We start from the raw sequence: 16,862 nt of genomic DNA, 5'->3' as shown, positions 1-16,862 counted from the left end.
GAGAAAAAAGTTAATAATTGAACAATCGAGCGGAATTTAACAATTCCAAAAATACACTTAGATTTTTTTACAAATGAAAAATAAAAAGAGCGGAGTTGTTCCATTTACGATATTAGAAATTTGGCATCTGCAGTTGGCTGTTTTGCGTGAAGAACGATAACGCATTTATTTATAGGTTTAGTTAGGAGTTTGAAATTTTGTGAGGATAGAAAACATGCTTTATAACAAAAAGCCATCAGAATCTCATTTTTGGTCAAAAGTGGAGTTAGCTGGTTTGCAGATTAAACAGTCATTTTTTTGTTAAAACTAGGCGTCAAAACCTTCTTCTACACTATTCTACAGCAATGGAACCATAATATTATAAAGAACATTAAGTTAAACTTGCAGCTAATTTCATCATTACGTATCGTCTGTAGAAGGGAAAAAGGGCATAACCGTCACTAAAATAGGTTTTATTGCATAATAACGTTGTACACGACTAAATATACATTGTAAACCAAATATGTAAGCTGCATATGCCGATTTATTACCTATATTTAGCTAGGAATTTAAAAAAAAAAAAAAAAAAAAAAATGAAGTGATGTGGGAAAAACAACTTTTTTTTAATTAACTCAATAATTAATATCAGAATAAGGATATAAACGCCAAATTATTAATTATCATGCATTTCAAATAGTTGTCTATTTTGTATTTTAACTTTGACCAAAAACCAAATTTGATTTGTGTAGATTACGATCTTTTCCCTTTCCAAAGACGATATTTCTGTTATAATTTTCTTTAGCCTTACTTCCATGTTATATTTGGGCTCTTTACATATAGAGAAGGTTTTTTTCAATGTCTTTAATTAATATGGTAAGAATAAAAAATATAATATCGTTCAATAATGTTTTGACTTACGTCTCCAAATGCGTGCATACGTTGGGTCCCGTCAAGGAGTGAGTGTTCCCGAAGAAAGATATTGTAACAAATAGTACGCAAAAAATATTGTATATAAAATTCTCCATTTTCGAAGATTATGTAAAATAGTAGTACAAATTTTTAAATTTAATTTCTATATTTTTAATTATTTATTATTAAAAAGTACGCTTTATTTATATATTGTATATTAAAATAGATGAGTATAAAATTAATCACATTTACTTGGGACAGACAAGCATTTAAAATTAAAAAATTAAATTGATTTCAATAATTCATTCTGATAATAATTATAATCTTAAATATTTTACTTTCATTTTAAATCTAGACGTCTACAACAACAAAGTACGTTTATTTTGTTGTGGACATAGACAATCTTTTTTGTAAATATTATCTATGATTTGCTTTATCTGTGTTTCCATTTTTATTGTTAAATATCTTTTTGTTTATAACTAGGCAATTAAATCACATGTTGAAGTTATCTTTCAAGGAATATTATAATCTCGTTCGTTGCACTGTAGAGTTCAATTTCCTTCGCATGGAGCAGCCACAGCAAGATACTGAAAAGAAAATAAATACAATAAAATTAACATGAGTCATTCAAATATTTTTTTTTTCTTTTATTCAATGAATTCACAAGATTTATACCCCATACGTGCATGGATTTACTGGCGACAGTACGTATTATCGCGGCCATAACAGAAAAATGCACGTGCAAATACGTATTATCAGGCAAGTTGCAAGATTGGATGCATGGATCAAAAAAGTTCAGAAACTTCTGAATTTTCACACAATAATTGGTAGGTATTTTCATGGTAGGTATTTTCATGGTGGGAATATGCACTACACCGCACAGAATATTTTGACGTTTGCCGATTATCTACGAACTTGTTTGAATCTATCAAATAACACGATACAATGACAACATCGCGTCTCACTTACACTTGAAGAATGAGATTGGAGAGACAGTCAGCACTTTTACGTGTAAACAGTTCTTATCACGATAGTTCAAGATACACACTATTGGTACAAGTAAATCCATGCACATGTACAGGCGCTATTAAAAAAGTACCACTATTTAAGAAACACACCTAACTAACCTAACACTAGAAACTTTAGTGGCATATAACACATGAATTTCGTCGTAATTAGGTATGGTTCAGATGGATGCTAGTATTGTAATAACTAAATAGTTATGGAATTTATATGAGATATGAATACAATTTACGTTTTAATCAATCAATTATAATACATTACCTAGGAATAACAACAAAAAAAAACAATCAGATATCAAGTATCTATATCTTTGGTCGGGTGTGATACGGATACCATGTATTGATACTTACTTATTTTCGATAATATACTGATCTTTTGGTATTTTTTTATGTTTTGATAGCAAAGTTTTGTAAAAAAAAAATTTGGGGTAAGTCGGTACTTTTAACATAATATAATTCGAAAAAGAAAATATTCGTGGCAAACATATCCAATTAATCTATAACTTATTATTGTTCCAACGTTGGTAGTATGTACATCCAACAAACATTGAATTTCAGAGAGATTTTTCTGTAGGTACCCATTGTAAAAAAAAAATTTGGGGTAAGTCGGTACTTTTAACATAATATAATTCGAAAAAGAAAATATTCGTGGCAAACATATCCAATTAATCTATAACTTATTATTGTTCCAACGTTGGTAGTATGTACATCCAACAAACATTGAATTTCAGAGAGATTTTTCTGTAGGTACCCAGACTTATAGTAGGTATTTGTAAAAATTAGCAATTAAAAAAATATTATGATCAATACATAGGTCCTTATAAAGGACACCATAATAATAATGTAAGTTGCCGTATCTAGTTGTATTAATACCGATATTGATAAATTTATTCGGTATTGCAATCCCTAAAAGCCCTGTCAGACGCCCTTGTGGGGGCCATGCAGTAACTTGTCCACAATAAATGAAGATTTTTTATTGCATATTACGTTAAATTTATTACCATTTATTTAAATATGCAACAATTATCATAATCTACAAACAGTAGACCATATTATTGCACTCGAAGTATGAGCAACTAGCACTAGGTAGGTATTTCCTGACACGGCCCGACGTGTATCCTAGTGGACATTAGGGGGTAATGTAGCATTTACAAAATGTTAAAAACAATTATGTATAATTATTTATAGCCAATTGCATTTATTTAACTTTACTTTGAAGACGATTAACGTAACTTTGCCACCCATGCAAATTCCTCTATTTAATATTTTCAAAACACTTTCCACTGTTTACATTTTTACAAAGATAACAATAATTTATTATCGCGATCATAGTATACAAGTCCGTTATTTTTTTAATAACATAAAACTTTATGTGGTTAAGTTGGCAGAAAAATAATGACTCAAATGATATTCCGCGAAATAAAATTCATTCAATACAAGTATTGTCCTTGCGAAATATGGAGACAGACAGTGTTACATTCTTTTTCCCACCCAACCAGTGTTGCCAACCGTACTATAATTATAGTACAATACTATAATTTTGATTCTGCAAAAAATGTAAAATACTATAATTTTACGCCAAATATTCCAAAATACTATAATTTTACAGGATTCGAGCCGAAAAATGTTTCTGTACTATATTTTTTACAGAAATACTATAATTTTTACGCCTTTGTACTATAATCAGATTAGAAAAATATGGCAACACTGCACCCAACAGACAATTCTATAGTACATTTTCCATAAAGTTACCTATAAGTAGACAAAAACTATACACACGTTGTCTTTGGTTGTTGAAAGTGTAGGTACCTAAGTACATTTTTTTATGAAAAAATACCCATGAATTTTTATTTTTTTGAACCATTCTGCCCAACATTTTTTTACACGCAAATCAAAGAAATTTGATTCCAGATCAAAGACAAGAGTCAAAAAAATATCAATTTCAAAATATTTATTTTACTTCGCAAAAAAAAGTCAAAATTGTAGTAGATAGATACTACTTATACCTTTTTCATGTCATACATAGTAAGTACACAGCTCAAATTATAGTACAAATACCATAATTATAATACGATAGGATATACTGGACTCTGGAGACTACAGTGAGTATGCTGTCAAGATTATTCGTTTCTTCGTTAGTCAATACTATTGTTTTCACGTAGAACTATAGTGCGAAAACATCTTGGCTACGTGTTAAACTGTGAACTAACATGCTCCGCCCATTTTTAACCGCACTTCCATTATAAACTAACAAGCTCCTCCCATTTAGTAGACAACAGCGCCTAAAAGCGTAGCCAAGAAGATGTTTTCGCACAGTACGTATATATTATACGGGTGTCGGACATTTCAAAAAGTTTCAAATATGCCAAAAACGCTAATGAACGATGTTTCCGTTATTTTTCTTGATCTAAAATACCACGGATTTCACTGCATTTCCGGTTATCTACAATCAATACCTGTTAACACACGACATCGTGTCTTACTTGATGATTCCAAATGCACCCGATTAGAATGTCCAATCGGATAAAATAAGTCCAAAGCTATACACCTAATCTATCTAATAGAATAATTTTGAAAAAAATATTTAGTTAAGTACCTACTATTCATGGAAATATAATAATATATTAAATTTAGTCTTTCAGTCGATTGATATTTTGCTTTGCCAAACTGTGTCGAAATCCGATGATTCTTAAACGTTTTATCGAAGTATCCACTTAAATGTCAACGATATTAAATATAATTTTGTCGGTGTTTTAAAACTAGGTACATCCTATTTATATCCCGAATGACTGACATCATATCGTGGGGGGCAATGTATAAAACAGAGTCAGTGTATGGTCAACCGTACTATAATTATTATATATTTATACTTACTATAATCGCGGTCCACGTACCTACTATGTATATTATTATGTACGATTAAAAATCTGAAAAATATCTATATTATGTAGGTACCTACAACCACTTTTTGAAAATGTAGTTACTATAAATGTATCAAAAAATATGGCATCACTGCTTCGAGTCAGTCTCTGTGTCATTATTTTTTCCCGTTGTTGATGAAGTATTGTTTTTAGGTAAGTACTTAAGTATGTATTCAAATTTGACACGGTCCACAGCAACCGTGAGCAATATTAAAATTTGTTGAAGCGTGTTGATGTTTCACCTTTTCATCATCGTTTCGAGCTAAATATAAAGCCTGCCAATAACTAATAATCGTTTCATGATTTTATGAATACAGCGATTGGTCATCTCGCAGTTTCATGACCCAAAAACATTTTAAAGTTTTCATAAATCTACATCTCCGTGTAGAGGTGAAAGCAGAACCATGAATAGTGCGAGAAACAGATTCAAAACCAAAATCAGCATGATATCATTATGAAGCCAGTGTAATCATGCAAAATGAGTCAATTGTGAACATACTTATTTGACTATGTCGTTAAGCCTAGAGTCTGGACTAGACCAAGAACATCTGTACAATATGTTTAATATGCAGATATAAATGTTTGAAAACAACTTTGACACAACTTTCGAATAGTTTGTACAGAATTATACAATTTTCAATGTTCACCGAACCGATGTAACTTGGTCTGGATTAGGAATTATATTCCATGACTCGTTCTGACTGATTCAGTCATTTGAGTAACGAAGAACATAATTCAACACATAAACGAATAACAAATAACATAAATAAATAGGTATATCCACTTTGTATTTTCACATAAATTCTGCGGCACGGCGAGCATTTTTTTCATGATATTGATGTGAAAGAATGAATAAGAGGGTTTGGTAAAATGATTGGTTTGTATTGCATTAACATGCGAAATATATATACTTACATAGTGATTAAAGTTCTGATCAAATTCAGGTACATGTCGCCTACTATCACGTGACGTCACAGTAGGCTGCCGCTACGGGAGTCGTTTTTATTGGTGTTTAAAATGTTAACAGACTGATGCTCCCATCCCGTAGCACATTTTGAAGCTTTAAACGAACATTGTCAGTTAACCAAATCTGCCGAAATCACCAGAACAACAATGAGGTCACATCACGTTGAACTGCACTGCATCGACACCTGCATGACTTAATGAACGTTTTTATCATCATCTTTTTTTGTTTTTAGCGGTTGGCACTACGTATTTTCAATAAGAATGTTGTCTGTTATCTATGGTCTGCAGGTTGGGTTCTGTTCAAAATATTATCTATGGATGTCATGTCGCAAGTATTTTAACGCACGCATACGTAGAACTGTTAAAATGAATTGAAATTAGCATGAATAATTCAAATTACTAATAAATTATAGTTGGCACTCTTCATCGGTGTCATTCTTCATTGAATTTACAGAGATGGTGATCGTTCAAAATATTTTGCAAAATGACGAAAACATAGACAATTTGTCGCCGCGACAGCGTGACAGTAGGCGACATGCATATCAATTTGATTCGCGCTTTAGGATCGCAGGACAAAAATGCATGTTTTGAGTTAACCCTGGTTTCGATAATGCCGTAATCAAAGTTATTGGTGACACAAAGCTCTATGTTGTACTTACCTGTATCCGTTTACAAGATATAGTTGAGTAAAGTGTGCTTTATTTACCGAATTTCATAGTAGCAAAATCTTTATTTGCGTTTATCTCAAAACTATGTTATTGTAGATGGCCCCATGTGATCCTAAACTCCCGTATATATAATAATTATATCGACATATAAATACGGCCGCAAACATTTTTTTGATATAGAATTTAGTCCTCGTATAAACAAATGTTGTGCATCACTGCTCTAACATTATTTTTAAAAGGTACCTAATATTTATTTGGATTGCTTTTCTTCACTTTTTAAATATTTTTTCCTATAAACGATAGTTGCTGTGTTTTTTTCATTCTCAAGAAGTCTATGCAGTTTTCCTGCTAAATAGCTTATTATGTTATCTACGATAAGTAATGGAAAATTTTACGAACCGGAACGTTTGATAATTTTACGAAAATATTAACATAAATGTATGTACGTATTTGATAACAATAAGTGTGTTCGGTTTTTTGTTATATGGCCTATCCAGCTCAGACGGTGAAATGAATTGTTCCACGAGAAGGAGCGATAGTTTTGGAGATCTTATGAACCGGAACGGCGTTCCGTCATTTCGAGCCCTGCGATAAGTACAAGACAATTGACAACACTGGCTGTACATAGTTACGTTATAATATAATATATAAAGTGTTTCGCGATAATTTAATATGACCTGGATAAGCACAATAAATATAAATAAATTAGAATTAATTTTCTGTAAAACCCGATATGTGATACATAACAGTGGCACGTGTTCGTTGCAGACACGAAAACATACAATCGGAAGTCCACAAATAGTACCCACAACTAATAACACGCAACTGTGTGGGTAGCAGATGTTTAGGTATTGTTAGGCCCGTTTCAGACGGGACACCGGTGTCGCGCTCGATAGGAGGCCTTTGTATTCGAATAAAGGGGCCTTTGTATTATGTTTATGAACGCCCCAGAGCTAATGAGTCAACGCATAATTTCGGGTTATAAAATAGAACATAAAACTGGCTGCGGTAATAAAAACAAGTGTATCGGCGGCTCGAGAATGTAGCGGCCGAGGAAAAAGTGCACCGGACACGCGTTGACTTATTAGTTCTGGGGCGTTCATAAACATAATACGAAGGCCCCTTTATTCGAATACAAAGGCCTCCCTCGCTAAATAAGACTCAATTGAGACTTCGTAGCTTAATAAAAAAAAAACAAAGGCCTCCCTATATTATATAGCGCGACACCTGTGTCCCGTCTGGAACGGGCCTTATGTTATCTATTGGCGTCGACCAAAGTAAATCCATAAACTGAATCGGTCCCAGGCTGATATCTCATATCGAAAGATAAATAATTGATATAAACCCGGTATCAGTAGCGTTGGGTTATCATAAATGGAAAGAAAAGTATCAAAAGTATCCATCTATAATAATGCTTGTCCGCGAGGGATTGCTATTCGGTAAAGTATTGCTGCGATTATATTATGATCACGTCACGTGCTGTCACATGCTGGTACGGCAAAAAATTTAGTTTTTGGTTTCGTCATTCCGCAGAATATTTTGAATGATCACTATCTCTATAAATTCAATTATGAAAAGTGTCAATTCTAATGTAATATTATTTTGAATTATTATTCGTTATTCATAGTAATTTCAACAAATGTTAACAGTTTCTATGTGTGCGTACCTACGTTAAAATTACTTGATATTGCATCCATAGATAATATATTAACCATAACCCAACCAGCAGACCATAGATAATAGACGTAAACACTAGACATAGATAATAATTTAATAGAAAATCCAGAGAAAAAACACTAAAAACAAAGAACACGCGATTTTTATGTGAGTCGAAAATGAGTAGGCCTGCAGAAAATTGAAAATAAACGTTCACTGACTAGTGCGGTTCATGATGTAGCGCGATACGCGTGAGGTGACCTCATTTTGCTAACTGACAATGTTCAAAATGTGCTACGGGATGGGAGCATCAGTCTGATTACATTTGAAATACCAAGAAAAACGACATTACACACCTTTTTAGAATCACCAATTGAATTTGTTTTTTCCAATTGTGTGATTCTAATCGAATGCAATTGGAATCAAATAAGACCTGCATCGACGCACGTCGCGTGCAATGCCGTGTGTCTGCGCCCTTAGATACATCATTGTGGAAAAATGTACGGAAAACAAAATGAATATACTTAATATAATATCTAACGGGTTGATTATTTCAGTTATTTGTAATCTCGATAGTATACTATTATAAACTATACTATTATTATTATAATCATTATAAAAATTGTGCTTTCATGTAGGCGTTATTTCAATGTCGTTAAATTTGTGAAAAAACTACCTGATTCCAGTAGCGAAGGGTGGAGGTAGGCTGTTAAGATCCGCCATAAATAGTGCACATTAAACTTTGTTTAGTTTTTATTTAAGTAAGACTACATTAATTTACAGATGGTATTACCTAGTTTTTAAAAATCAATTAAACCCTGCCTAAACCAAACCATAATAGTTTTGGTATATTGTGCACACTTTTTGCACGTTAATGTAATGGGTAATTTACAATAATTATTTATGTGAAAAGGGCGTTTTGTACGTAGAAGATCATGAAATTTAATGAGTCGGGTGATACATCAGTGAAACGGCAAATAATTTTCAACTATAGGCGCGACGAAATTTTGGACTCGCTCGCATTCTGAGAGAGAACGTCGAGCTGGAAACACGTCACTTTGTTTCGTGATGGCGACGGGCGTATTAATTCTTAAATCGTGTAAAGATGACTAAAAATGTTACCCATTTAATTTAAAAAGAAAACACGTCAATGAATATATTATTATTGTTACTAATACAACAATAAACAGAACATAAAATGGACGTATGTTGGATTTATATGACAAATTATATTTCGTTTGGCATGCGTCATTTGCACCCGCGACCCGCAATCCGCGCATCGCCAGCCACGATCTTTTTAGACCGTGCCTCAACAGCCTTAGAACTTAAATTCTTCACTTTCTTTTTCGACTAAATTTCTATAGAATTATTTGATACGTTTAATTAAGTACCTACTAATGAAACCGTCAATTGACAATAAACATCCAAATTATGCATTTAAGTGAAATTGTTTAATTTATCGACTAACAATTTATACAATCTCATTTAGTATGGTGTAAACACTGTAAACTGTCAATTCTTGAAGGAAATGCATTGTATTCATTAAAATAAAACACAATAACAATAGTAGTACGTATTCCACTTAGTTTAATTATTAAGCTAAGTGATATAAGTACCTATTACATAATGTTATTTTTTATTTAAATCCAAGATATTGTATACTTCTTCTTTTTATTGTGCCATCCCCTAGAGGAGGTCGGCCACCATCAAGGCGATCTTAGCTTTGTCGTCTGCTACCCGGATCAGTTCAGTTGAGCTGCACTCGTACCAATCACGGAGGTTCTTAAGCCACGAAATTCGGCGCCGTCCTCTGCTACGCTTACCATTTTACCTTGAATGACAAGTTGGGGAATACTGTATTTTTGTCCTCTCATGATGTGACCGAGGTACTGTAGTTTCCTGGTTTTGATACTACGTAGAACTTCTCAGTCCTTCCCCGTTCGATTGAGAACTTCAACATTTGTCACCAGGTGAGTCCAAGGAATTTTGAGGATGCGTCTATACAGCCACATCTCGAAAGCTTCAAGTCTCCGTGACATCTCTTGGTTTAGCGTCCATACTTCCATACCATAGAAAAGAATTGAGAGAACATAACAACGTAGGTACCACACGCAGTCTCAGACCTAGGTTAAGGTCTCGATTGCTAAGGAGGCATCTCATTTTGAGAAAGGCACTCTTTGCGATCTCAGTTCTAGTTTTTATTTCCTGACTGGTCCCATTTCTCATTGACCCATGTACCTAAATATTTATAATGGGTCACACGTTCGATTGGTTCGCTGTTAATGACAAAATTTGTGTTGGTGTCTGGTATCGCGATTTTTGATACTAGTAATAGTTTACTTAGTTTACTTTTACTACTACTTAATAATTATTGTGTCGCTAAATTTCAAAACCCGCTATAACACTTTTTTGAAATAATTAAGATATATACATATATATCGATGGATTCGTTATTAAAATCTCTACATGAAAATTTTATCGCCTCTTTCAAAATCCGCTACGATTAACTGTCATTTATGAAACAAAATCAATGCGTCTATCAATTCCCGCTATAACACTACTGAAACATTCAAAAACCTTTTTAGTTCAAAAAGTTTTTATTGATTTTTTCAACATAATGAAAAAGTGTTATAGCGGGTTTTGAAACTCAGCAAAACAATTGTTCTTGCAGTTGATAGGTAAAATAAAAAGAGTTATTTTAATAATATAAACTTGTATTTTTGAGTAGAGTTTAAAATTTTCTAGCCACCCCTTGACTATTTCCCGAGTCCACTAGTGTTAATATTGGTATTAGCCGCCAGTTAATAGCCCTGGTATTTGACCTAGTGGCATAGTTCCTACGAATAATGCATACAGTCGCTATTAATTGACATCGATTATGGAAGTAGAAATTGTCATTTCTATTGACAAGGAACCAATGAGTTACGTGCAATTTCATTCATAATCATTAGTCATTAGATATCGACACATCCAAAATAATACTTTTATTTAGGTCAACCAACAGGATCAGTCACAGAGGATAATAATAATATAGAAAAAATAATATGTGACAGGCGGAAAACATATTAATACAAGCAATAGTGCAGGATCCCATAGACTTGTCGTATACATAATATGCGGAACGCATTCTGACAATTGGAATAGGTTCTAGGGGTCACCAATATATATAATGTCGATGTTGCCAGGCGATATTAGTGGTCAATTTGTTTTTATTGAAGGTTTTAATTTTTTTTCTTATAACCCACCAAAAATTGTTCTGAGTTCTTCAATAAAACCAAGACCGAATCAGGGATTGATTGATAATGCACTAATTGTACCATGCCATCGGCATGGTCGTAGAACGGTTCGTCCCATTTGAAAAAATAAAAATAGCGGGTAGTGCAATGTGTTCAAAATTATCGATTCTTAGGATCCTCCTTGGCTTCAATTATTTTATTTAGTAGCATTTGTGTATAGAATCACCCAGATTGCTTTCTTTACCATATTATATGTATATGACATTTGTTTTAGTATTATGGTTAATACAGAAACAGTGTAGGTTGCACATGTAGGTAGGTGAATAAATGAAATAAAAACTAACCACACTAAGTACACATTTATTAAAAAAAAGAAACAAGTCAAGTGTTCAAACTGCTTTAAGTATCATGATCACAGTTTTTACAAACACTACTTACACATTTGCACAATGATATACATGTCAAAGCCGATTTCTTATAACTACATGATAGTGCACGGCAGTTAGAATTACAAATAGTGGATCAGATGAGCTTTTCCATAAATAAACTTGTGCTGAAGCCTTTACACAGTGTAAATACAATGAATCATAATATGTGCATATCACTCTTGACAAATTTAAACTAAATCCAATATTTTGGGAAATAAATGTATATCGAAGTTCATCCGCTGTTGTTTTTTGTTTACATATTAAGTAAGTGCAAACTTTTTCCAGGTCTTGAAACTGCTGTGGTTTCCAACAATTCATTTCCTAAAGCTGAAAGTGCATCCTGAACAAAACTTATTGACGAGATGGTCGAGAAGAAATCGGCTTTGACATGTATATCATTGTGCAAATGTGTAAGTAGTGTTTGTAAAAACTGTGATCATGATACTTAAAGCAGTTTGAACACTTGACTTGTTTCTTTTTTTTAATAAATGTGTACTTAGTGTGGTTAGTTTTTATTTCATTTATTCACCTACCTACATGTGCAACCTACACTGTTTCTGTATTAACCATAATACTAAAACAAATGTCATATACATATAATATGGTAAAGAAAGCAATCTGGGTGATTCTATACACAAATGCTACTAAATAAAATAATTTAAGCCAAGGAGGATCCTAAGAATCGATAATTTTGAACACATTGCACTACCCGCTATTTTTATTTTTTCAAATGGGACGAACCGTTCTACGACCATGCCGATGGCATGGTACAATTATTGCAATTTCAATCAATCCCTGATTCGGTCTTGGTTTTATTGAATAACTTAGAACAATTTTTGGTGGGTTATAAGAAAAAAAATTAAAACCTCAATAAAAAAAATTTGACCACTAATATCGCCTGGCATCATCGACATTATATATCTTGGTGACCCCTAGAACCTATTCCAATTGTCAGAATGCGTTCCGCATATTATGTATACGAAAAGTCTATGGGATCCTGCACTACAAGTAATCATTCATTTATTTGATATAACCCGGATATAAGCAACTAGCAAACAATTATTATTTATTAGTTTTATTACACTCTACATATTTTTATCTGAGTCTTTTTTATTAAACAGTAACCAAATTGCAATACATACACTTCCTTGTCATATTTTTCCAGCCGCAAAGTATCATATTTACTGAAAATTCAGTCAATGCAAGGTTTTATATAGTCAATAATAATCGTTCTGAATGAGTCTGCAACCCATTAATTTTCCCAGTGAGATAAGATTATTTATTGTATTGACGAATATGTGGCCAAAGGATGACCAAATCATCAAATTATTGTCAAACAGAGGAGCGAAAAAAGATTTGGCCGAGTGGGCAGCCTTTCCGGGCGCATAACAAGTTTTATTGAATGAGCAAAAATAAAATAAAATACAATATTCATATTATACATAATGCAAAATCGATAACCGGTAAGAATTTAATGTTTTAAAAAATCGGCTAATTAATTAATAACAGAACTGTGTTAAGTCTAAAAGTGTGCATTACATACCCAGCGAACGTCGTTTTTTTAGGTATGGTAAGGTATAATAGTAAACAGCACATTGTTATGTTAGGTGTATGTGTCTCAATCAATTTCAAGAATAGGGAAGTTTAATATTTGCACGCAGGTAATAATGGCAAGCCCTCCTCCCCTCCAAAATCTACGCCGTTAATCACAATTCTCTCCCCAGCCATCAGTGCAGTGTTCCCAAATCGTGATGTGGATAGTGGGAATGGGAGCTTCCATCATCATCAGTAACCACATACCTATTTTTGATCTCCGATTAGAAAACCAATCACCCTGAAGACAGCGGCGGAAGTATTTTACCAAGCAATCGTGTTAATTTTAATATTGATTGAATCAAAATTATATCCCACATTGGGTACCTACTTTACTTGCATACGCCATGTTCTATCTAACCGGCACACGTGAACATAACAGGATCAGCACGCCGTTGCTGTGCATGTATAATCAAAAAAATTGAGCAGATTAAATTCATAGTATTAAAAAAAATGTTCGGGCAAAATGACGTAATAAAATTACTGTATAAACAACACGCATCAGTTGATATTGGTTGAACGTATGGACCGAAGATGGTATGAATTTATAATATGCCCAAGATTAGTATCCTTCAAGTAGTTACTGAGATCATCCGCGACGAATTAAAAAAAACTAGAAACACGAATTACAGGAATAGTGATTCGTAGAATTTAATCATCCACGCAATTCAACATTCAATGCTGAGTTGTACTGTTACATATTTATTTTTCTTCGAACTGCACAATAAATTGAAATTTATAATTGATATTGTAATAAAATAAGACAGATAATAGACAATGTAGGATATCGAAGATTATAGATAGACCATCAGTTACATGGATCATGTAGTTTATATTTTCAATGACATTTTTATTAATAATAGGGATCAAAATGCATTATGAAAGATTATAGATTATATTTTTTATAACAACATATCATGTGCAGATAGAACAAAATTGCCAACACTCCAAGGCCATAACAATTTACAATGCAAATATTAATAGTTTTTATTTCTATACGTACACTGGAGTCCAGTGTTTCCCAATCAATGGCATGAGTCGCAAACTGCTATATATGGCAAGTCGCGAAAATACATTGAAATTAAAAAAAAATATCGTTGTTAAATGTATTGCATCTAATAATGGCCCCCACAAAGGAGGATAAAATTGAAAAATGAGAGTTATTTATAAACTGTTATATATACTCGAAGAAACTCAAATAATATATTATATATTACAGTAGCGGTTATAAAGTACTTGAAGATCTCAAACTTTCACAAATTAAGTACCTATAAACAATAAAACAAAAAATTTGGTAAAAAATCAATCGAAGGATTTTTTTTCGCCAGCGTCTCGCGCCCCCATATACCATAAACAGTCACTGCTCGTTTTTATTTTATCGATTTTTAATTAAAGTTTGCTGTTAAATTTTCCTTGTAATACTGTACCTGACAGACAACTTTTCAATAAAAAATATGTGTTCGTTTAAACTAGGTACCTACCTAAGCTGTAAGCAGTTTGGTGGTTCGGCAAATTCTATCTCATAAAAAATTGTCGTGATTCATAAAGTTTGGGTAGCACTGAGTGATTGAACAATCTACTTGAAAATGCAGGTGCAAAGCTTGCATACTCTCACGATAAGATACAACAGTCATGCCGATCGCACTATAGTAAAGTTATAGTACATATTTGTACTATAATTTGCTCTGCGTACTATGTACGATATAAAAAAGTAGGTACGCCACAAAATACTACAATTTTGCATTTTTTCAAAACAGTTAATACACTAAATGGTAAATTGTATGTACTTAATTAAATGAAGAATGGAATGGATGGAATAAAAAATACGCAATAATTAAAAACCTAATTCATATAGGACATATAGGTAAATATAAAACTCTTTTATATATATTATTTTGAAAAAAACACTTTCTGATAGAGTATATAATAACCAATAGAAAAAATCTTTTTTTTTTGAAAAAAGTAAGTCACCCCGACGGGGAATCGAACCCTGTATCTCCCGAGTATACGCCTCATCCGTCGCATTACCATTATGCTACGGCGTGACATACTAATAGCGAACAAACTTTAACTATTGGTCAATTACTGTACCTACCCATCAGCGTTCCTTCCAAATCAGCTACTTTGGCAATCGATTTTTGTTTCTTAAATCAAAGTAGGTATATTACTATTGCTTTTGATTACTAACCGATGTTTTAGAACAAAATTATTCAAAAAATCGTTGCATCCGAACCAATATACTGTTAATCAATATGACAAATTATATTTGTTGTTTTATTGTAGTTTTGCGTTTACTTATGTATCGTGATATCTTACAGAGATATAAAAAAAGTTTCAATACCATAAAGTCATAAGGAGAAGACTAGTTATTGCAATAGAAGTTCTTTATTGATTGTTAACTTATGACTGATTTTGCCATTCCAATTTGTCGATTGATTTTAGTTAAGTGATGGGAGGATTTCCAGACCGCTCGGTGCTATGTTTTCTATTGCTGGCCCGTTCGACCTGTCAGTGATCATTAATCAGGTTGTTTATCTCGAAGCCCACCATACTACTTTTTATTTCCACTATTAATATAGGTAATATATGGACATGGACAATTTCTTCCTGGGACTTGACGATCAAGTTAGAATCATCGGAAAACAGAGATTAGAAACATATTTACCACCAATAACGATTCCTCCTTTCTAGTTATCATTTATGAACTACCTGACCTAGTGCTTTCATCATATTTCCTCGCGTATATATTAAATAGATCGTGAGTAGGTAATAAAATCCCCGGATCCCGAACAATTTTCGATACCTATGAGTCCAGGGATTAGTAAACATAATCTCGAAACTTTCGGGATTTATTTTTTTATCAATCACAATCAATAATTGGTATGTGTACAAAATGATAATAACGTCAGTGACGGCGTGTATGTACCTGCACAATATGTGACAGGGGGAATCGCCGGATGCTCGCGGATAATAAATAACGTACTTATATAAAATTAGACGCCATTAACGTACTGGCACGTGAACAGCGTCTAACTGCCAGTGCCACGGGCCTGCAGACAAGCACTTTTAGTACGCCGAATTTTATGAATGCATGTTTTAATTTTCTCATGCATGACTTGCAATTGTTAGAATCTCGGAATGTTTGTGAATTGGCGCCGCAGCTAAGGGGCGGACGTGGCCTTAATATAATATGTTTTGTATTTATCGTCAACACAATAAGTTATTTTTTATTAATTGATCTTGTATTTGAATTTGTTATCTCTTCTTAAATAAATAAATAAAACTGTTTTACTTTCACATTATTATTTAATTATATTAAGTACAATATTTTTTAGTTCATTAAACTTATGTATTTCCAAGATTAAACGCACGTACACAATATTAAAAATAAATGTCTTCAATTTAAATAGTGTAAATTATACTAGACATTTCTGACCGATTTTATCAATTCTATTTGTATATTATATTATATTAATATCGAAAA

The 16,862-nt window shown here is 32.7% G+C and overlaps 1 protein-coding gene and 1 long non-coding RNA gene across 3 annotated transcripts in view; both read right to left on the bottom strand.

The window, feature by feature from the left end:
* The window catches only part of drpr (multiple EGF like domains draper), a 37,983-nt gene extending 36,844 nt beyond the window's left edge, over positions 1-1,139 (bottom strand). For both annotated transcript variants that reach the window (XM_085953207.1, XM_085953215.1), the window contains exon 1: positions 898-1,139. In XM_085953207.1, coding sequence (XP_085809333.1) covers positions 898-1,004 — 107 coding nt within the window. In that variant the 5' untranslated portion in view covers positions 1,005-1,139. The remainder of the gene's footprint in view (positions 1-897) is intronic.
* A 196-nt stretch (positions 1,140-1,335) lies between these two features.
* Positions 1,336-16,862, bottom strand: part of LOC147079073 (uncharacterized) — a 60,205-nt gene continuing 44,678 nt past the window's right edge. The window contains exon 3 of the long non-coding RNA XR_015071391.1: positions 1,336-1,475. This is a non-coding gene — a long non-coding RNA (uncharacterized LOC147079073). The remainder of the gene's footprint in view (positions 1,476-16,862) is intronic.

Source organism: Rhyacophila brunnea, unplaced genomic scaffold, assembly GCF_057557595.1.
Source record: "Rhyacophila brunnea isolate RB1 unplaced genomic scaffold, BYU_Rbru_1.0 scaffold_10, whole genome shotgun sequence".
In the NCBI taxonomy this organism is placed as follows: Eukaryota; Metazoa; Arthropoda; class Insecta; order Trichoptera; family Rhyacophilidae; genus Rhyacophila; species Rhyacophila brunnea.
The sequence above is the reverse complement of the archived record's forward strand: the minus strand, read 5'-3'. Positions and strand labels throughout refer to the sequence as shown.